Genomic DNA, 24,158 nt, shown 5'->3' with positions numbered 1-24,158 from the left:
GGGTCTTTGGCGGCTCAATAGTAACCCTGACACCAGGGTTGATGAGGTTGGTATTCAACCTCACAACCCACACGATAAGAATAAGAAGTGGGTATACCGGGTGGCGAAACCCGGGGAGTCCTACATAACCACGTCGTTTCCTCGAGGGTCGTGGTATGCATAACGCATTTCCCAACGTTCAAAAAAAAGGTAAGATGACGATAGAATGTGTTTTACTTACAATACAATACCCAAGAAGTACAGTAGGCGGCCTTTCTGCTTTTTATCCAAGCATGTCGTAGAAGTCGACTATGGGATTATCACCTCTGATTCTCCAACATTAGAGTCTACCTATAAAAATGAGCGATGTGGACTAGTAACCTTCTTAGGTCTCGACTTTGATTACAATCATTTGCTTGGCATTTGTCTTGTGACTCTACTCATCTATACATTAAATAGATATATTACATGTTATTACTGGTGACTCTTTTCTGCAGAAAAACGTTTAAACAGTTTTGCAGGCCATTGATAAATTGTATTATGTAGTATTAAGATTTAATCATCATCATCAGCCCATTAACGTCCCCACTGCTGGGGCACGGGCCTTCCCTATGGATGGATAGGGAGATCGGGCCTTAAACTACCACGCGGGCCCAATGCGAATTGGTGGTTATTAACGACTGCTAACGCAGCCGGGATCAACGGCTTAACGTGCCTTTAGAAGCACGGAGGAGCTCAAGATGAAACTTTTTTTGTGATCACCCATCCTATGACCGGCCTTTGCGAAAGTTGCTTAACTTATACAATCGCAGACCGAGCGCGTTTACCGCTGCGCCACCGAGTTCCCCTAAGATTTAATAAATAAATATGTATGTATAATCCTATCTCCCCTCCGATCGATAAGGTGCCAAGCAGACTATTTATCTCGTGTATCTTCTGTAACAATATTCCCTACATTAACCTATTCCAGGTGTCGACGTCACAGCTCAGTAGCGGCACAGCTAATCGGATCTACCGCGTCGCGCCCGCGCCGCCGCCGCCGCCGCCGCGCTCCGTCGCGCGACCACAATCGCTAATGCCATTAACACAATGCAATTACGGACAATACGTGCTTCAAGTCTATACTGTCATTGGATAGTTATCGCCGTTGTCTGAGATACTTTTTGTATCTAGGTATTATTTTTGAAAATGATTGAAGTCGTTAATTAGTTGTGTATATGTAGAGAAATTGATGACAGTGGCCTGCTCTGGTCTGTAGCGTAAAAGTTAATTGTAAAGTTATTTAGTTAAGATTTTTTTTAATGCTGTATAAGTTATTAGTTATACTTAAACTATAATACTACAGATTTCTTATAGACTATAGTTATTATACTGTTAAGTGCCTGTTAGTTATAAGTTGTTATTGGCCCCGATTCCGGCAGACACCTCCTAATTTTATTTTAAGTTATACCCGTCATTTTCATATCCGAAAGGAAAATGAAAGCGACGGATGATTGTCAACAAGTTAAATTTAAGACCAAGGAATAACCCGGGTGAATAAAATATGCAATCCGTTTGACGTGCTGTCTACTTAACTCTGTCGGGTTATTGGCCGATATGTAAAACTTTTAAATGGTTGTTTTGGATTTCTGTTTAAAATTGACGTGTGTTCCATAAATTTTATGCTTGTCGTCTTTTTCCCCATACCTTTCTTTTTCAGTGGATAAGAAAATGACAGATATAACTTAAAATAAAATTAGATCGCATCTGCAGGAAATAGCAACAGTGTGTTGTTTTAAAAATGCATTCTACGTATTGTGGAAACTCATATTTTTCCGATCCAGTTTAAAAGTTAAGAAAATTCAAGGCATCTAACTTTAAACCCAATTGCTATTCAGTTCCACCACTTTATAACAAATAAACAACAGCTTACTTGCACTTAGCGATGTTGCAGTAACATATAGAGCAAAAGGTCCAATCACAGTTTCCAGCCACGTCAGATATAAGTAAATACCGATATCTGTGATGCGGTTTAAAATTGGATTCGCCGACAATCTGCAGCGGTAATTCCTGTTGGAACTGTGTTTTCGCTGCGGGCGCCTATAATCGGTTTAGAACCCGTTCTGAGTACGTGTGCAGCCTACTGCATAGTGCCCGCTATGTGTTACCGCCAGCTTAAGAGAAGGCTTACAATTACTCGCTTCATCTTCGACAAAGTATAAAATACTAAGCAGACTAAGGGTGGTATTAATAAACGAATCTCAGCTGAGACTCCCCTCAAGATCATGCTCAAGTCTCCGTTTTTTTATATGAGAACTGTCACATTGACATGATCTTGAGGGCAGTCTCGACGCTGTGATACAGACCGTGATTCTGAGTTAATATCAAGTGGGATTTTCCGTCACAAAATTCATGATATTTGTGTTTTTTTTTTAAATTATTTTCAATCCCTTGCGATGAAAAATTTTACTTGATATTAACTCAGAATAATGAGCCAAATCATCTCCCTCAATATTCGTTACGTTTCTTACAGCCCGTACAGATACGCGAGGATACTGAGAGGAATGATTACTGTCGCAAAATTCATGAAAATTTTAATGTTTTTTTAATTATTTTTAGTTCCATACTTTTTCGACAGAAAAATCCACTTGATGTCAAGTCAAAATCATCCCTCAAAGTTATCGTTACGATGTCACTAACACCTTGTTATAAAAATGAATTGCTGTTCATTAGTTTCGCTAAAACTCAAAAACGACTGAACCGATTTGGCTAATTGTAGTCTTAAATTATTCGTGGAAGTCCAAGGAAGGTTAAAATATGGAAAAGCTAAATTTTCCGATTACGATTTCATCCAAATTTTGTAGGACACTTATAATGATTTTTCTTTCATATAGCAAACCCAAAACTAAACTCAGAAATGTCTTTATTCATTTGGTAACAGTTACACGTTGAATCGTAATTTATGTTTGTAAAATTACGAATACGACAAACAAAATTTTACAAACAAGCTATTTTTTATATTAAGTAAGATGGCGCCTGGTTAACTGGGTATTTGTGTGTTAAGCACCGGTAATTCGTGTCATAGAGGCCCATGGTGTCCGCATCTCAAATTCCAGCCTTGAGTCTGTTCACACGGACTGCATCGTAATTTGCTGACCCGCCCATCGTCGACACCCGCCTCACACGCAAAGGAATTTTGTTCTTATTATATTTAAGGCCACACTAACACTGATCGACTTTAGCTTTATGAGATCGCACGAAGCTGCACCCTCAAAAACCAAACATAGCCTATAATAATCAGCTCATATTCGTAGGCACGCAGTTAAATTATAAATTATTTCCTGTTATAGCGTAAAATCAGCCTATAAATAAGGGCCCGGGATATGCGGTTATCACTCACCTTTATAGGCAGTAATATTGAGTTATGGCCGCGTTCCGTGCGGCTCGTCCCCAGATTCTAATGATAATTGACGACGACGCAGTTAAAAAGACGGGTTGCCAAACTTAGATTCTATCGGAGAGGTAACGACCATCCCGCCGATCACACAATTTTTCACCCCTTTATTCCGCTTTTTGAATGGGAAATTTTTCACTTGTTCGACATTCCTGATTGCTTTCACCGTTTCGTACGTTTGTGTTTTAAATTTCTTTTCAATTAAAAATGTTCTCTTTTCATTCCCGATTAAGTAATATTTGTTCAGGAGGTAAATATTTTACTTTTTTTCCCTGGTCTCTAAAGCGGACAAACCTTTGACAAAAACAAATATACGGACAACATTTCGTTTGAAGCTCAAAGCAAATAACTATGTGTCGCTTAAAACTCAATTCTCCTATTAGTTTATTGCTGTCATGTTGATACCAATAGGAAAACTGGATGGTCTGGAATGCTGTGTATCGATGAAAACACTGCGAGTAGGGCAATTTTTCATCGCGAAAAAATTTATAGGCACCACAATAGGATCGACATATTGGTTGGGCTGACAAAACTTAGCCTGATTAATCCTGTGTTAGATTTATCGACGAATAAATCAATAGGAGTACGACAAACAAGCCGGGTGAGGCCCGTTTTTTGTCTTCCCCTCACAATTTATGGGCCCATGTAAAAACTCCGTAACTTTTGGCCCCATAATTAAAATCGACTTGTCTTCCGGATATTAAGTATTATATTAAAGTAAATATATATAACAAATAAAAGGAAATTAAACATTATTAAAATCTTGTTTTTCCTTGAGAGTTTTTATTAATTCTAAGAAATGAGGAAAATATATACCTGAAATCATAATAAGTATTCTTATTTCTTTATAATGTTGGTCGTCAAACTTAAAACTTGTAATGTTTTGGGTAACAGTGGACACGAACAAACATTAAAACAAACAAATAATGAGTACGTATTACATGCGAGGAATTTTGTGTAAGAGCCAAATTGTCCCGGCCAAAGCACCGGCTAACATTTTATTAGTTGATAAAAACAGGAGAAAGAATTTTGTCCCTTCTTCCTGGGCTTTTATAGCCACCCCCTAAGCCGAGTTGCATACGATGAGGAAACTTTCGAATAATACTCTCACTCGTTTACGGGGGCCATCGCTTTTATACATTGATGGACAATTCCAAATTTTCACGACGATTCTACTTTTCATAAATGCAGATGACAAATTATATCATAATTATGTAGGTGTAATCAAATGTACTTGAATATAATGCTATATTATACGTATAAAGAGCGCGACAAGATAACAATCTGTGTAAGTAGATGTGCCTGGAACATTCTTTTTTTTTCTTAGAAACTGACCTAATATTGGCTCATATTTCCCTGTATATCGATCTGTTTCTGTCTCATAGGTAATGCAAAGAAACTTTATTTTACTATAAATATTAACCTGCAAAATTAAAAAGTCCGATTTTTCACCGGAAACATGGCAACAATATCTATTACCTATGTCAGCAGGATTATAGTCGGCAATGTGGTCACAGTTTAATGGTGGTTGTGTCCGTATGTACCGCATTTCCAAGCCAGGACCATTAGTGAGCCCACTGGCAATATTACTACTGGTACGTAAAAAGAGTATGGTTGTATTTAAAAAAAAAGACTAATAGGTACTCAAGGTTCGAATGTCACCGAATGTGCGGTGTTTGACAATAATTCACGCCCGTTTTTTCCAATATTAGCAAAACAAAAACCGACCTTGCCTGATCTGTGACAGTGATTATAATTCCATACAAAACTGAAAATTCTGACAGCGCATATGATGCGAGAGAATCCTAATGTGCTTTGGCCCCTGATATGGTTCATGTGACGACTACATACTTACATCAGCAAGTAGTAACCGGGAACAACGGCTTAACGTGCCTTCCGAAACACGGATCTTCATCTTCTGACAATCAGGTGATCGGCTTGTAATATCCTAACCAAACTAGGGATCACAAAATGATTTTTGTGATATGTCCCCACCGGGATTATTCACCGGGGTATATTCTATAACCTAAGTTAAATAGATCTGCTTTTTAACATCTCCTTCGTCCAAGAATAAAAATTGGCGTCAAAATGGCGGGACCAATTGTTTAATATTGAAATTGCATATTATTAGATATAGTACCAAATAGTCAGGACTATTTGGTACCTAAAATAAAAATCTAGTACTTTTCTCATTCAAAAGATATACACGTTAAACTGTAGTCCCGCCATTTTGACGGTAATGAATAAAACAAGGAAACAATAAAGAAGTCCTTCGATAATAAGGATAATATTGACCAAATATAGACCGGTTACCTACATCTTAACAGTTTTAATTCAATCTAGCTGAAAAAAATAAGGAAGAGCTTACAATCCGCATAACGATTTGATGCAAGGCCAATTAAACGAGAAATAGCTACAAGCTTACCGGTAGTGCATAAAGTGGTAATCATCAGAAATCACGATTCCATAGACAATATACTCTGTTTGTATTATAATAGCTTCTACTCGTATAATAGGAACTTATAATATATTTTTAATAGAGAGGTAACTTGTGAATATGAATAGGCATAATGTCAGACAGTCGCTTTTGTAAAAACCGGACCTGTCAAATCGTTAGGTTAGGTAAACAGACCCTGTGAAAAATGCTGTTGCAGTTTCTTGTCATTTCTTTTCCTCAGCCATAACACCTTGCGAAATGACGTCAATTCAAAAATGTTACATTGACCTTCAACAAGTTTATCCATGATAATTACGTTGAATAAATGATTCTGATTTTCTGAATGGGATAATGCTAGGAGGATGATGATGTCAGGAAAATCTGTTAGGGGAGAAAGGTCCGGGCAGTTGTACTATGCATGTGCCGATCACAGTGCCCTGGCGTACGCACTGCTGGGCCCACGGAATAGAAGAGGTTGGAAGGGCCAAGTGAACGTTCACCGCGCTCCATTCAAGTATGAGCAAATAGTTCATACTTCCACTTTGGACTCCACTCACGATAGTATATTAAAAGCTAAGATCGTCTTGTCCATTATAACCTGCAGGCCAAAAATCAAATATCGACCATCATGCAACAAGATTCCTCCTTATCAGAGAAAAACTAAAAACCTTAGTATGATTGGCTATTTATCAAAAAAATACTTTTGTATGCAGTATCTTACGGAAAGTAATGATCCCTTAAGTAAATAAAAGACCAAAAAAAAGGAATGATAAAATTGCAGCATATCACATAAAATATATTTATATTGCCAGTGAAGTGGCTATAGAATTTGAGAAGCAGTAGAGCTAGCGTAGTTATCTGTTTGCAGGTGTAGTAGTAAAAGAGAGTGGGGTTGAACCGGTGACAGCGGTTCTCATACACTGCTTTCTCTCTGCCTATTCTCTTTTCCTCAAAACTAGTGTGATTAGGCATTTGCAAGGTAAGCGTGTACCAACTTAGATGAGTATGTAGGGAAACGCAAACTAAAGAAATGTATAATACCTACGAATCTTTAAAAATTGCCGACCCAATGTTGAAATGTCGTTTTTCTGTTTTGGGATTGTAACGTTGTAATTAGCGGTCTACTTTGACTGTCAAACATGTGTGCTTGCTAATCAATATTGTCAATTTATTTTAAGACGATACTGTACAAGCTGTTATGCCTACAAATAGAAATGTTTCAGAATTCTTCGTTCAAATCCGAGTTACAGCAAAGGCGACTAACTTAGTGAATGCGCGCTGTCAAGAGCGCTTTAAATTGCTGTTCAAACTAATTAGCAATTAGGACTAGAACGACGTGAATTCCTAGACTTCTAGTATTCAGATGTAGACAGAATGCTGCTCGCCTAGTACTCGTTGTAGACTTCTAATATGGCACGGCCATCGCCCTTCCCGCCGTTTATGGAACAATTTTTGCATATGATGAGAATTGCTAAGCAGGGGTGAATATGTATGTGTAGTACTTTAGAAGCGTAAAAGATTTCATAAATTTTGTTATTTAAAATTTTAAACGTAGCACACATGCTTTATGAAAAAAAAAGAGAAGTAACTGTTTTATTTTGTATATTAAAGTTGATTAGTGGGGAAGATTGTGCACAGGAATAGCAAAGGTTGATAATCGGCACTTTTTATGCTTTAACCTCGTAAAGCCGAGGTTTCCAGACACAATAGTAAAACAATGGAGTTTGGACTTTAAGGGGACTGTCGGCATTACGACCCTAAAGAAAAAATACAATGACAATTGTAAGTAATTTCTGACCTTTCAGTATTAAATTTTATAAACCAACGTATAAACTAGTCACACATTTCCCCTCAGACAACGGCAAAGCTTACTGGCATATCTGTGGGTATATCCAACGGTGATACAGGAAAACAGCAATATCACGGGTTACAACACAATATAGTTTTATCTGTGGAAAAATCCATAATGTCATGTAGTGATGACACGGGGATGCAAGGAGGGTGGAACGCGTCAGCCCGACGCCAAACGAGGGATATGCAGCCGTAATACGATTGAAGACGATGGATATATCGTAAAATATCACAAATGGACTGTTATGTGTTATATGCGAGACCCTCGGAGTCTTGATAATATATGTTAGTATTTGTAAGGTCAACGCTCAGATGACTTTTAAAATCCGAATTCCATTATTTATCTATTATATCTGGAAATCCGAAACAAATATTTTCAACTTAAACTTGTCTTGTCTGTATTCATCTTCAGCATGCGTAGTCAATATTATTTTATTTATTTTACAACACAGTAAAATACCCAATAAAATACCCAATCCAAATTTGGCGCGAAAGGTCAACCTTCCGATTCGAATCTCCGCTAAATCTCAAGACGAAATGAAAAACGGATGAAATGCATTTCCCAGTAATGAAGACTAATGTCGACTGCTAATGAAATCCGTAGCAAGTGTTTTTTAAACAAAGCAGCTGGGACCTTACTTTGTTTTATTTTCTTCCCAAGTTGCCGTCTATTTACTGCAGCTTGGAGAATAATTAACTGCCAATAAAATTTATTTACTAGGAAGCCAATAAACAAGACAAATCCTTGAGTGTCTTGGATTGAATGGTAAATACGCAATGATATGCAGCATACCATAATTCAAATTAAATATAGTGGTAAAAGAAACATACATATTTATTATTCTAGTTACATATCACAAAAAATGACCTTTCAAGTCTGCTTTGTATAAAAATTGTTTAAATTACGTACTAGAAACCATGCAACACATTATCATTCGTACTTAGTATGCGTATTGCACATTATGTGAGCATAGTTCCCACGCCCGCGCCTCGCCATATATCGAGAGTGAATTTCCTTCATTTCATTCTTGGAAACTGTTCATCAAGCCGACCTACTTTCTTTAGAGAGACGCTGTCATTATTTCCATTTTCTACAGCTTATTTTAAGACGTTCAGCGAGATTGTTTCGCGTCAGCACTTCACTGAAAAGCAAAATTTAATAAACGGGAATGACTCTCAATCTCATTGACTCATAATCATAAATGGACAAGGCACTATCAGTGCGTGTTAAGTCCTTACTTTACTTATTGTTCTTCATTAAAATCAACATCCTACTGTTACAATATGATAAATAGATAATTATATTATTACCGCTCTGGACTATTCTTCTTCTATCGAGTGGGTTGAGGGGAGGAGAACCAACTACATCAACCCTGGTGTCAGGGTCACTATTGAGCCGCCAAAGGCCCCTGACATGGACTATTCATAGACACACACAACTACGAAACTATTGTCTCAGGTAAGTTTGCCAAACTACGAGTACTTACATGAGTACAAACAAAAATGCTGATATAATGGCCCAATTAGTGACTGGTAATGGAATGTTTACAATCGAAGACAAGTACCTATAAACACTATCATTTTAATTCCTCAGTGAATTCCTACCTGTCAATATTTAACATAAACAATGAGGAACTTAGATCAAAGTACGAGATAACATTTCATGCCATTCATACATGTCGATTAATGAATTTGAGACACGCGAAGGCCGTGGATCAGGAAGCCCGACAATTGCCATTTCGTGTAACACATTACCACGTTACCCATTTACTTGTCTATGATGGATTAGGTTATAATCCTCGTTTAGTATTAACGTACGTTACACGGCTAAATTGTGAGGTGGAACGTTGAATGGCAATGTTCCAAGCGTTGCTATGGAACGTAAACTTACATTCGTATCTGCTGATAAAACATCTTGTTATTCAGAACTCGTGTTTATCCTTACATATTCTACTTACGTCTTGGTTAAAATAAATATTAATGTTCATAAAATTCACAGTTAGAAAACCACATGGAGGTAGTCGATGACCTTTTTTGTTAGACATAAAACTTACAAAAACGCTTTCAAAGTTCAATCATTAACAAATCTTTAGTACCGTCCAGTAAAAAAAGAAGAAGTAGAGACTTCTAGTTTTTTACTTTAAAACTATAACTGCTCGACTGTAAATTAAATTTCAAAAGAATATTTTTACTTAAAATAACAATCTTGACTTTATCCTTGTTACAGATTTAATAGTCTTGGTCGTTCGCGCTTTGTCGGGCTTGCAACGTGTTATTCATAGTGAATCCTGTACTATAGTAACATTATACGTCAATGGAATCGTGTATGACGTCCAATCTAGATACAAACTCGTATGTAATAGGACTATGTCTATGGAAACACGTTCGGCTGCAAGACTGGAGGTTTGATTAGAGTATGTTCGTACATTCAGGCTGTGAGCGTGAACTGGTAGGTAAGGGGAAATTGTCGGATATTCTTGAAAGAAATTCGCTTTTCTATTTCGTTGAAGAGCCAATAGAGACGGTCTCGTATGAGGGAATATTGAATAAAAAGTAGATCTCTGAAATAGAAAGCTGTATAATGCATGTGTGTATAACATTTACAAAAGTCGGCACAGTAATCTGTATGTTATATAGGCTGGTTATGTTATATATATATTCATATTTATTAGTAATTACTTATAAAAACCATCTCATAATCCACACGATAGAAGAAGAAGGAGAGACTTGTAGAATTAATGACCTACTAAATTAAGATGACTTTTGGTTCTGTTCGCCACAATTGTTATTAAATATTTTTATCAATATCTTTAAGTAGGCAGGTCTTTCCCTAATAATTTATAGAGACCTATGTGAATATACTTGGAATATACTCGTAGAAACGCTTCAAACATCATCTGTTCTTCAAAGCTATTAAACATCCTCATATAAGTACCTAAGTATGGCTCAAGCGGGCCACCAATAGTTCATATTGTGGTTTCATAGCCGCACACAACAGACATCTCCAACAAAAGCACGTTAATGAGGAAATCGTGTACACAACCTCTCGATCGGATTGAATGTACTGATTGAGTGAAAGTAACCATTCAATTGTGCTCCAGGAAACGATATAGCACGGCAACAATAACTGCCGACGCAGAGAAAACTAGTTTGTCTAATTAAATCTACTTATGCTCTCACTTGAAGAGTTGTTTCTACATTCGCTAAGAACAAGTTGATTAGGAAGTTTCTCTGAAAATATTTTTGACGTGTCTTTTTGGAGGCCTTACTTGACTGGACAAGTAGAGAACGTGCCGTAATTGTCATATATCAGTCACAATACCGTAACCTTCTAAATGTAAAAATGTTTTTTAATGTATGTGATGTGGCTGTTCTTTATAAATATATTTATTTAAAAAAAAAAGTGCCTATTTTATTTTTTGTAATTCACATAAAAACATGTAAATCGAATTCATGATCTAAAATCTGATTCTGCGAATATCAAAATGTGCACTATGGACTAAATAATGGAGCTCTCAGTTTGTTAAATTCATATCTAGGTGGTAGGATACAAAAGGTACAAATCAATAGTACAACTTCTTCGGGCTCTCATGTTCAAATGGGAGTTCCTCAAGGATCCATTTTGGGTCCGTTTCTTTTTTTAGTGTACATAAATGATTTACCTTATGTAGTACAGAACCAAGCTGACATTGTGCTGTTCGCGGATGACACTTCTCTTATATTTAAAATCGACAGAAAGTTAGAGGAATTTGACGAAGCAAACAGCGCTGTGTCGCAGGTTCTAAGTTGGTTTACAGTAAATAACCTAGTTCTAAATGCTAAGAAAACGAAGTGTATTAAATTTGTTCTACCAAACGTAAAGAAAGTAAATAATAACATTAAAATTAACGACGAGAAACTAGATTTTGTTGAACACACAGTTTTCTTAGGAATTACTGTAGATTCAAAACTTCAATGGGGCCCACATATTGTATCACTAGCGGGCAAGCTAAGTTCAGCAGCATATGCCGTCAGAAGGATCCGACAACTCACAGATGTACCCACTGCTAGACTTGTCTACTTCAGCTACTTCCACAGCATAATGTCTTACGGTATTTTGCTGTGGGGTCGAGCCGCTGATGTAGAAACTATTTTCATCATTCAAAAAAGAGCAGCTCGCGCTATTTATAAGCTGCGTTGTCGGGACTCTTTGAGGGAGCTGTTTAAAGAAATAAATATACTGACGGTCGCAAGTCAATATATATATGAAAACATTATGTATGTACGTAAAAACTTATCTCTCCTTCCGAGAAACTGTGAAAGGCATACTTACAATACAAGAAATAAACATAAAATTGCTATTCAAAATTCTAGATTAAGTAAATTAAATTCATCTTTTTTGGGGTTATGTATACGTTTTTACAATAAAATACCAGATAATATTTTAAATTTGTCAGAAAATAAATTTAAAGCTCACGTGAAGCTTACTTTATGTAAAAAAGCTTATTATAAGATTAATGACTACCTAAATGATAAAAATGTCTGGTATTGAATGTGTTCCTCTAGTTATTAAATAACTTGTAATGTATATCCTCATTGGTTTTTAAAAGATGTGTTGCTGTTGCAGTTTCTTGTCATTTCTTCTCCTCAGCCATAACACCTTGCGAAATGACGTAAATTCAAAAATGTTACATTGACCTTCAACAAGTTTATCCATGATAATTACGTTGAATAAATGATTCTGATTTCTGATTTCTGATTTCTGATTTCTGATTTCTGATCAAAACTGCATTCATTTATAGACTCATTCATTCATACAGCATTCATTTAGAGACTTTTTATGTTTTAAATATAAATGATCGAAATGGCTGAAGGTTGTTACAAATTGAGCCATGTCAATTCCAATTTAATTTATCTATTTAGTAGAGACAGTAGAAAGGCAACACTACACACATTCATATATACATAATTAACGCATATCCAAAGGGTACAATACCTCTGTCGGATTTTACGACATTCCCGGGAAGTCATCCAATTGAAGTGTTCTGTTTTTTATTCCCTCCCTGTCCAGCTTAGAAGCTTATTAGATACTTTAATAATAACAGTCGCATAGTAACAAAATCGCAAGTTAGTTTATACTTTATAATATAACGAATAAAAATGAAAATGCTACTCAAACTTATAGATTAAGTAAATTAAAATATTAATTTGGGATTAGGTATGTATACGTTTTTACAATAAAATATCAGATAATATTTTGAATTTGTCAGTGTAAAAGCTTATTATAAGATTAATAATTCTCTAAATGATAAAAATGCATGGTATTAAATGTATTCCTCTAGTTATTAAACAACTTGTAATGTATTTCATTAACATTACCTTCATTGATTTAAAATATGTGTTGCTGTTGCAGTTTCTTGTCATTTCTTCTCTTCAGCCATAACACCTTGCGAAATGATTCAAAAATGATAAATTGACCTTCAACAAGTATATCCATGATATTTACGTTGAATAAATGATTCTGATTTCTGTTTAGTGGCTCCAGTAAACGCTAAGGTGTGAGTTTCTCCTCTATCATTTATTTTCTCTCGCAACTCTATAGACAGACGAGTCAACGCGTACAGGCACCTCCATTTATGTGTTAACGTAGACATTCGAATATGTGTTTACGGGTATAAATAGATACCTATAATTATAATATACTACTTATGATATAATTAAGTGACTATTGCTTTAAAATAAAAAATATAACAATATAAATTATTGTCGTTTTATTTCATATAATTCTGCATATAATAATAATAATAATAAAGCTTTATTTCAGAAAAAATCCATACATACAAAACAACACACTTAGAATATATATTAATATAATAATAACGAACAGCATTTGCGTGTAAAGAACTAAAAAAATACTTACTTACTACTTATATGTATACTTATTAAAATTCATTCGTTGGTATTGGCAGCTATATTCAAATTGCTACAATAGTTAAATATGATAAGGCGTAATCATTATCAAAACCAATATGGAAAACTATGTCACTGAATCAACAAATTCAGCAATCAAATCTCCAATTCTCCGTGAACATTGATGTGTCGTTCCCGGGAACGTTCCCGTTGTAAAAACTCTTTAATGGTGAGGAAATTGGCTGCCTCTTTTTTTTCAAATTGTTTTTTTTTTGTTTTGTTTTTCCCCGGGGCAAGGCAAAGGGTACTATGCCCATACAGCCATGTCTGACGTATTTTTTTCTTGATGATTAATGAAATGATGAAAGGTGGTGATGATGAAACCTAAGCCCCCACTCTCGGAGCAGACTCCTACTCCGAACCCCAAACGAATTAACTCAAAAGTCCACATAAACTTTTGAGTTATGAAGCGGCTTCCTGACACGAAGCGAAAATAGGCAGATACACTTTGTTTATTGAATACTCCAATATAATAACACTCGCGACTAACTTAATGCGATCATTAACCACAAAACACCACTTCGTATTAATTATTTAGATTATTCAATGAAGAAAGCAACTGTCCCGTTCCCGTTTCCCGCCAAAAAGCCTTTTTCAAATTGTTCTTTCTTGTACTCTGATCTTATTTGCCTAAAGGTTAGGATAAAGCTCTTTTTACATACCTAACTTTTACGCCTTTTGACTGCCGGTAATATTCCCAAAGTGGGAACATTCACGGGAGGGGACATCACTGTCCATGAAAAGTCTTCCTAAACTGTGGCCCACCATTGGGCTAGTATTGCTGGCAAACACCACAAGTCACGCAGTCCTCTGTACTTGTCTGCGATAACTCGTGGGAATATCTTCTGCAATCTATAAAGTTGCCTTCGACGGCGATTGCGATGTACACTGTAAACTACTACACTTTATAGTTGGATGCAAATGCTGAAGCTTATCGCCTGTGAGAGATACGACCACTTTACGTGCTTCGTTTAAAGGCTATGTTAATGTTCGGTGGAATTAAACTTGAGGATTGGCTATTTGTTTTGTGGCGGAACGCTTCGCTTCTTGTTTTGTTGCACAGTTCTGTAGAGAAAACAACAGAACGGAATGTTTTAACGAAATATCTTTTTAAATCAATTGCTGAAATATTTGTGTAAAATCGCTTAAAGGACGATTCAAATCTTACCATGATCTTAATCTATTATTGTTTACATCATTATCAAGGGTGTTAGTGACATCGTAACGAATACTGAAGGGGATGATTCAGACCATGATTCTGAATTCATGTTTCTTTGTGTTTTTTTTTTAATATTTTCAATTCAATACTTCTGCACTTGATATCAACTCAGAATCATGGTCTGAATCATCCCTCAACACCGTGTATACCCACAGTCTGGTAAATAGTAGATTTCGAATTCCATTACGAACCAAGATTCGTTTGTTGTTATAAAAAACCATCCAATTCAATACAATTAGTGATTATATTTCGATATTGACAACGTTTAACAATAGCTGTCAAAGTACAGAAGCCAGTGTTATGACGTTCGTTAGTCTTGTGATGTATCAGTCGAGATTAGACCGATCTGTTATGTTCTATATAAGTAGGTAAGGCCTAGTATCTGGCAGAAGATAACACGTTCACGTCAGGTAGGTATTATAATAATATACAATACTGAGGGGTTAAAAAGGCCACATCGAAACAATTCATCTAAAAAAGCGATATTGGCATTTGACATTTACCCATATAAAAGTAAGTGCGCAATGCGAACAAATTTCAAACAGCAATATTGCTGTTTTAGATGAATTGCTTTGATGTGACCCTTTTAACCCTCCAGTTCTCAGAACAGACGATATAATATGAAAGAATTAAGAAGATACACATAAGGTATGGTAGGTAAGGTAGGTAGTGGTAAATCTGGACGTACGTAAGGTATCATTTCTTTATACGAACAGATACTCCTAAACTCAGAATTGTCATTTTGCTTCATTTTGACAGTCTCAGAATATTTGATTACTCTGAGTACGCATGTAATAAGACGGCTCCCAATGAATAATGACGAACTAAGTATTAGCTCCTTAGTAATCTGACGAGCTATTATCTCGGAACATAGGGCACGTCCCTTTTGTTCAACGTTTTAGATGAAATTTCCAGTTAATAAACCATTATTTTGCCTAAAATGGTATATATTTGATGTTGATCTCAAAAGGTTAATGTAGAGGATAATGCTTCACAGAATTTCCAGATGATATAATTTCGGCGCTAATACATCTAAATTAAATAACTGATACGTACTCAGTCTATTTCACTTCAAAATTCGTCTCTCATGGCATATTTACAACAGACTTGTTCGAATTGTTCTTTAAATTCTTCGGGCCACCAATTTTCTATAGGAGGGAGATATATTGAGGAGCCCGGTGGCGCAGCGGTAAACGGTCTGCGATTGTTGAAGCTAAGCAACTTTCGCAAAGGCCGGTCATAGGATGGGTCTCCACAAAAAAAAGTTTTCATCTCGAGCTCCTCCGTGCTTCGGAAGGCACGTTAAGCCGTTGGTCCCGGCTGCATTAGCAGTCGTTAATAACCATCAATCTGCACTGGGCCCGCGAGATGGTTTAAGGCCCGATCTCCCTATCCATCCATAGGAAAGGCCTGTGCCCCAGCAGTGGGGACGTTAATGGGCTGATGGTGATATACTCGTACGTAGCATTAAATGTAGGTTAGTTGGAAGAAATGTTTCATGCATGCGACAGCCCCACCTAATGGCTGGGAATACGTATAATTGTCTCAATTTGCAACACACGCGGTTCTCACGACTCGTATTAATTCTCAGTTGCGTACAATTACGTCACGAATTGTTTAATTAGTTCGTATAGTAAACCAGTATAGTGAACTATCTCTATTCGATTATTGCTTTGTAAGTGACTCTACCGCTACCCAGCGACAGTCCTCATGACTCTATTTGGAAGACGAGTGTAATCTTTGGAAGGATACATAATAATAGTACATAAACAAAACCTATCACGTTGGTCTAATACAAATCTCGGTGAGGTGTGGGTAGTTAGTGCATCTTGCGATGAATGAACCTCTGACTACCCCAATAGGAATATAGTCGTGAGCGCATGTACATAAACTAAAAGGGATACTTGTTCTAATATCTTAACATAGGTAGGTATCACATTCGTTACAAAGGTACAGACGCATTCGCATAAAATTGTTCATGGAAGTCGTAACGAAAACAGAGCGAAAATTTATGAATATATCTGAACAAAACACACTGTAATGGATATTTTGAGAATTGAGTACTTAACGATATACATGACATAACGAAATGTTTTCATGTTTGAAAACTCGAGGAAAAGGGCTCTTATCGGAAGATAAAATTCGCGGTTGCGGCCCGCTCGCCTAACTGCCGATGATAACTTATTCGCGACGCCCATTGAGAGCAAATTTATGGTTGATTTAACTCGTTTATTCCGCAAAAGAACTTTCTATGCTTATCTTTACCTTAAAGAATAAAATATGAAAAGGAAGCTGTTTTTTTATCGTCTACAAGGTTTTTGGGAGTTGTAATCGAGTTTGCTTATGCTAAATTAATTAATAGATGTAAACGACTCCTGTTAACAAAAACCACATTGAAGACGATGTAACTCGACCTTTTTATAGCAAACTCAACCAAAGAAACTTCAATAGTTTTAAAATAATAAAATACCATACATTATATACCTAGGAAATACCTCGACTTGCAGTTCAAACACCCTATACAGCGCAGTTCGCATTTATCTATTTCTGCTCGCTTACTTAATTAAAGCAAAAAGGCTAATTAATCGGACTCAATCGGGCATTCATTGGGAACCCTTTTGCAGTTTTCGCAATTCAGCATACTTTTCATTATTCTGCTTGAGCGTGGATATCGGTAATTTGGCCTCCATCAGTGCCTTTCCGATCCCTTTGAGCAACTGACGGCTTATTAACTTTCTCTATCACTCTGCCAATGCCTTCACTCAGCACATTTAATAAATCTATTCTCCTAATTTTCGTCAGACAGAGGTGCATACTCACTACATATTAAGACTAGAATCTTCGTAGTCTAGAATGATTTTTCATAGTTTCAGAATCAGTATATTATACTATTTTGCAAGTGGTATAGTAAATACAAAAGTAGCAATCATGCTACACCGACAAGAGAGTGACTCTTAAATTAGTGATGATGAGTAAATACCAAGGATGTAGGGAGGGGACAGCAGAAAATCAGTCATTGTGGCGAGCCTTGCAGTGGACGATTTCCGGATGATGATCACAATGATTATATTGTATTATAAGTAGGTAATATACTTAATAATTCAAGAGTAACCCCGATAAATTAAATAATAATAATAATAATAATCATTTATTTCAGACTTACAATCCATAGTTGTTAGTAAAAATGCAGTCTTAACCTATTGTTAGTAGAAAACACAAACTAAGTTAACGATTGCCAGATGTGTGCAATCGCATCCACCGCGCGAACATAGGCGCGTCCCACCTGCCGATCAGCACACTCAGGATACTGTTCGAACTCTTACACATTCGATTTAGGGTCGAGGCGCCTCTCTTCCTCATTATTGTATAGAAGCAGTCTATCCTCGCTTCAGCAAACATGAGAGAAGCGCTACAGAATCGCGGAAGTCCAAACAGTATCCTGAGCGCATCATTGTACTGCACACGTAGCGCGCTGTACGCCTTCCGCGTATAGTTGACCCACAGGCTGCACGTGTAGAAAGATTGGCAGTAAGCTTTGAAAAGCATCGCCTTAACCTGCTTGCCACAACGTGCAAATCTGCGTGCCAACATGTTGCATCGGACAGCCAGCGCCCTACGCTCCCTCTCAATGTCCGAGTTGTCACATTGAGTCTCGGTAACCCAGTGGCCCAGGTACTTAAAACGTTCAACTTGAACCAATGGACTCCCGCACAGTCTTACAGGAGGCACGTTCGAATAAGTCCTAGTACCGGCCCTGAAGACCATCAATTCGCTTTTTTTGGAATTGTACCTGAGCCCATGGGACGCCGCATATCCTTCGCATATGCCTAGCAGTCTGCGCAAAGCACTTATCGATGGACTCAAAAGCACCATGTCATCCGCGTAACTAATGTTATTAATGCACATACCATCGACATGGCATCCGATTCCGGTACTGTTGAGCTCACCGATCAGCCGGTTCATATACAGGTTGAAGAGCTTGGGCGAGGTCAACCCCCCCTGCCTCACCCCGCACTCCAACCTATATACGTCCGACCGCGCGCCTGCCCACTTGACAGTGTTCATCTGATTACCGTACCAATACTTAAAAACGGATATGATCTCTGAAGGCAAATCAGATTCATTTTCTAATTTATTCCATAGGAGATCATATGATACCAGGTCAAACGCCTTCGACAGGTCCAAGAAACAGGCATATACCGGCGTTTTTCTAACCGTGTAGTACTGAACAGTCTGCTTGAGGCATAGGATTGCACTCTCAGTGGAAAGACCCTGTCTAAACCCGAACTGATTATCATGCAGATCGATATTCCCCAAGCGGTTGTCAAGCAAGCTATCCAGCACCTTGGCCACTACAGTAGCCAACGATATAGGCGTGTAATTGGACAAGTCGGAGGCGCTCCCCGTTTTGTCTTTAACTATTGGTACGACTTCAGTATACATCAGGTCATCAGGTAAGTAACGATGACTTAAACACAAATTGAAAAACATAGCCAGTACCCTAGGCAGGTGGACTCCGGCATGCTTCAGGTGCTCGATGCTGAGCCCGTCGTGTCCAGGAGATTTTCCTCTTTTCATTTTATTAATAATGGAAGCAACTTCCTTTGTTGTAAATTAAAGGTTGTTTCAATTTAATATCAATTACACCAAACTCCAGACACGTAGGAAACTATCACAGCAACAAACACGTGTCGATAATTGATTTGCCGTTGATAAAGATAATGTATTGAGTACCCGGTACCCTCCCTGCCCCGGGCTACGGGCTACGTGACCGGAATGTCACCAGTTTCAATTACATACTAGATCGATACACAAATTCGAATGCTTTGGACGATAAAAAGATGGTTGATCCGATTTCCTGATAATAAGAAAGTCAATAGCCAAGTATCAAATTACGAGTCTGTTTAAAGAGGCAAACTGTAAATAGGAATTTAGTAGGTATTCAATGAAGCGTCGGCTTAAAGAAATCATTTTGACGTCTTTAAGACGAATAATGTACTAAGTACCCGCAATATAACTAACGATAATTTTGAAGCCACCTTGTACATTTAGTCATTTCCTTATCAGATTTATCTTTAGCATTCCAGATGCCTTCAGCTTTTTAGGAGTTTCGTTTAACTGTTTCTTTAAATAAAGTCTTTAAATTCCCGTAAAGGATATATCCCGTTTGTGATTACTTCTCATTTGGATTCAGAAATAAATTACATGGGATGCCATACCAGAATTTCTGCACCATGTATGGAAATCGAGTCGGAACCGGTTGCGGAGCGGCTGCTTAATTGCAAAGAGCGGCGTCAGCTAAGATTTACCAATTAAGGGGCTTCTGAGCGGAACCGGTGCTCAGTCAGCTCGGAGAGTCAGCCGAGCAGAACCCCTCGCAGGGTGCATGCGAGGTTTCATCCTAACGGGAAACTACTTGAAAAAAACATGTCCAAAAACAAACATAATATTAGCAACTGCATGAAAGCCTATGAGGGATTTTCCAGGGTACGTTCCTCAAAAACAATATAGATGGCGCTGTAAAGATTTTCCTCTGTTTAAGCTTCTAATTTCATGAGTAACAGATGCATCCGGTATAGATAAGTGATGACCCTTTTTATTACACCCAGGCGCAATCACATCTTGCATCCATTATTATTCTGATCAAAATAAAGAGAAGCAATATAGGTAGCAACTTAATTCTATTCATAAAGTAATTGTTTTTATTTATAATGCTTCTGCCAGTCCATTGTATTTTTGAATAATTATGTACCCGAGTAATGAAAAAATAGGTAATTAAATCTCGACAGCGCCATCCATATTATTTTTGGAGAACGTAACCTGAAAAGTTCCTTATGGCACCATACCAGTATTCGATTTACCTTAGAATTGTTACGAAACGCTTTATAGATCAGACAGTCCAACATAAATCACACGCTCAAGTAATACTTTCAGCCGTATGAATTCCACATCTCCGTTCAAAAACGTGATAAATTTCCCAGTCGTTGCTCTGGGATATTCAAGTTTAACATCGTAATAACATTGAAACGACACCGCGATCGTAAAAACTTGGTCTGTTCCAGTCCCAAAGTTTTCTCTTCACTAAAGTATAATCGTAATTTCATAAAAGGAAATTCGGAAATTTAATTTCTTTAACTCACAAAACGAAAATTAGTCCCGAGTGCAGGGCCAACCGTTCTCTTAACAGAAATTACTTGCCAAGGTGGAAAGTAATTTGCTTTTTTCAACGGACCCAGTTCGCAATCCGCCAATAATAATGTCCTCCAAACCTAAACCGGGTCGCAGTTTTGGAGTATTTGCACAACAATGAGATTAAAGAAGGCATTTCTTTTAAACTTATCTCTGTATTACGACCAACTGAACTCCGACCGGGCGTGCAATAAAAAAGACAAAGGGACAAGAACAAAGCAAAGGTAAATTAAACAGCAAAAATAAATAGCCAACACGTTTGAACGTGATTATTTAAGCGGCTGAGAAAAAAGCGCCATCTTTCTTCGTAACACAGCTAGCACAATATTGAAACGAATAACAATGTCTATCCCGACCCTCCTTTGAGATTATCTGACACAAAAGCAATCACTGAAACTCTCTCTGGAAAAGAGCCAATTAAAACATGAAAAATTGCAGCAGATTTTAACAAACCAAATATGGGGCACGACACACCCGTGGCCGCAGCGGGTGTGGGCCGTGATCTGGAATTATAATGCCACCGGTAAATAATCCCAGGCGCGAACTCGTCAGATGGATTACCTTCGCAATTTTGCTCCGGAGATCAAAAGGAATCTAATTTCATTAAGCGGTAATGAAAACTTTCAAGCTACATCCCGACTCATCGTCTGTTGATATCAGAAATTAATTACCGAATTCATTTTCTACATCTGATTTTAACCTGAAATAGAATTTTAACGAAAAGCTCATGGAGGCGGCTACTTTGTTGAAACATTTAATTATACGCTTGACCGACCAAATGTACCCATTTGAGATTTGAATACTGCGTATCGGTACTATGTTAATCCGGTTGCTATTTAGAATTCAGTGTGTCGATCTACGATAAAGTGCCCAGTCCTAATAACTGGGCATAACGTCCACTCAGCGAGATATTACTGGAACCAATGCCGATTCTGCTTCAGCTAGTGGCCCTTTTGTATTTTAATTGAATGTCTGTTGTTTTCTTTTATATCCTCCCACAATATTGTGATTATTATTTTCGTCTTGAGTAATCGTTCTGTTTTAGCTTGTTCATGGTTTTCCGAAATATTCATTTCATCGGTATTAAGATAATGTCTTATTGCTATGTTATATTTTTCTTCAAACACAAAATGATATGATTGACTGATATTTCACATTTTTTTAAGTACTTATTTAGGTTAAATACGTTTTATTTGTGTTATCTATTTGGTTGAACAAGCGTAATTGGTTGGAAAGGGATATGTTTTACATTTTGTATTAAAACTTCGTAAATCATTATTTGAGTCGTATGTGCACTACGCCATACTAAGCTTAATGATAAGTGATGGGTGTATTTGGGGGTAGTTCTAGTAACACTGTGGAGTTACATTAGAGCTATCATATTCGTATATCATCATTATCATGATGATTTTGCGCTGATCTCTAACGCGGTGGCGTGGGGATATACCTACACTCTATGACTATAATGTCATTTATGTGTTTCATATACCTAAATATCAGAAGCGTGAAATGAAAAAATACCTACTAAAGTAACATTTAAATATTTTCAGGCCTGTCCATAGAGCAGTCAACGCTATATAACGATGAAAGATTTATTTTCAAAATAATATTCTCGTTTCTGCTCTTCAGAGAAAAGTTGCGACCTCACTTCCTGGGCCATGTTTGCAATAAAATGCAATAATGTGAGTCAAACACTCCTTTCAGTGTCAAATACAGGTGTTGTGATGTGCAGGGCGCAATATCCTGCGTCGGAGCTCAATTGTTACGCCAAACGCCAACCCACTACCGTTACAATATGTCTAGGGAATTCCACTTTGTATTTTTGACACAAAATATTCGTGGGGTTCTGTGACATATTAGTTGTGCTTCAATTTTGATAACCCATAAAATAAGTTCACGAAATGATCCGAAATATCCGATTAGAAACGACACCACAGCACTAATTATGAAATTGCGTCGAGGAAGAAATAGAGCGTGAAAGGCAAAGTTTTTGGTTACTTACTTCAAATCGGACGTTTCGAAACAATGACGGAAAATAGTCGATCAGGATTTGCGAAAAGTATTTTGTGGAGTAGTTGAGCTTGGCAGCGTGAGCGTGTGCCGGTGAATTCGGTGGGTCTAGCTCCCCGCTGGACTCTGATTTGTTTTATTTGGTGCCGGGAACTGGATCCCCATTCACATGAATCAAACCGAACGGACTCATTTATTTGCTACTCGGTACTCGCACTAACCGTAGTCACTATTCGAGTGTGAGGGGTGACAAATCGGTAATAAATGAAATAAGCCCGTATTCATACTGTTTTAATTCGCGCTATATAGAACGTTATTATAGTAATTTATGATAACCTAACTAAATGGTATTGTCGTTAATCGATGGTATAATATTTGTACTCCAAAATAAATACCAGTATTTGTACCGAATTAATAACCCGTTCGTGGTTCGTTTGGCAAACATAATATTTTACATCATACTTATTATAATTTTGGAGTTCAATGTTGTAAAATAATATAAAATTTATTTATTTTTTGTTATATTACTTCGGAAATTTGTCTACTGTTTAATAGAGACGTGTCTTGTTGGATACTCTCTTTCATATATTTTTGTCTTCAGCCTCATTATCTTACGGACCATTCGTTGAAAATTCTAATTTCAAAATTTTAGGTTGGAATAATTATTCCTAGGTTCCTGGTTTCAACAAAAACTGAATTTGTATTCATTAGGAACTCTACAATAATCTTACATTGAAAATAAACAGTTTTGGATGTTGTAGAGTTCATTTAGGTATCGCGTCGCCACATTAACTCCCCTTTCAAAAGGTTTTGATAAAAGCTATCTTATTTAATTAAGGTAATGAGTAGAGGGTAATCCGATTCGTTCTCTAATTAACACTGGTGAACATACAAGACAGATTAGATTTGAAACCTTCAATATTTGAACAGAGTTGTGGCATGGAACTTTAAGACGGGAAGTCGACAAAGCTGTATTAATGTTATTATAATTTCATATAAATTTGATACTATTAGGTAGTATATCAAACAAGACTTACAAGTGCAAATCTAATTCAATTTGTCAAATGAAGTAGTAAAAATTATATATAAGT

The 24,158-nt window shown here is 37.0% G+C and overlaps 2 protein-coding genes across 4 annotated transcripts in view; both read right to left on the bottom strand.

Annotated features, from left to right (window-relative positions):
* The window catches only part of LOC126368690 (uncharacterized), a 169,409-nt gene that overhangs the window by 66,675 nt on the left and 78,576 nt on the right, over positions 1-24,158 (bottom strand). The window lies entirely within an intron of this gene.
* On the bottom strand, positions 18,029-19,231 carry LOC126368744 (uncharacterized). Its single transcript, XM_050012885.1, has one exon. The coding sequence runs from the start codon at positions 18,931-18,933 to the stop codon at positions 18,094-18,096; it is 840 nt and encodes a 279-aa protein (XP_049868842.1). The 5' UTR covers positions 18,934-19,231; the 3' UTR covers positions 18,029-18,093.

Source organism: Pectinophora gossypiella, chromosome 8 (assembly GCF_024362695.1).
Source record: "Pectinophora gossypiella chromosome 8, ilPecGoss1.1, whole genome shotgun sequence".
In the NCBI taxonomy this organism is placed as follows: domain Eukaryota; kingdom Metazoa; phylum Arthropoda; class Insecta; order Lepidoptera; family Gelechiidae; genus Pectinophora; species Pectinophora gossypiella.
The sequence above is the reverse complement of the archived record's forward strand: the minus strand, read 5'-3'. Positions and strand labels throughout refer to the sequence as shown.

Coding starts and splice junctions, on each gene's coding strand:
- LOC126368744 (XM_050012885.1), bottom strand. CDS start 18,933: ATGAACACTGTCAAGTGGGCAGGCGCGCGGTCGGACGTATATAGGTTG.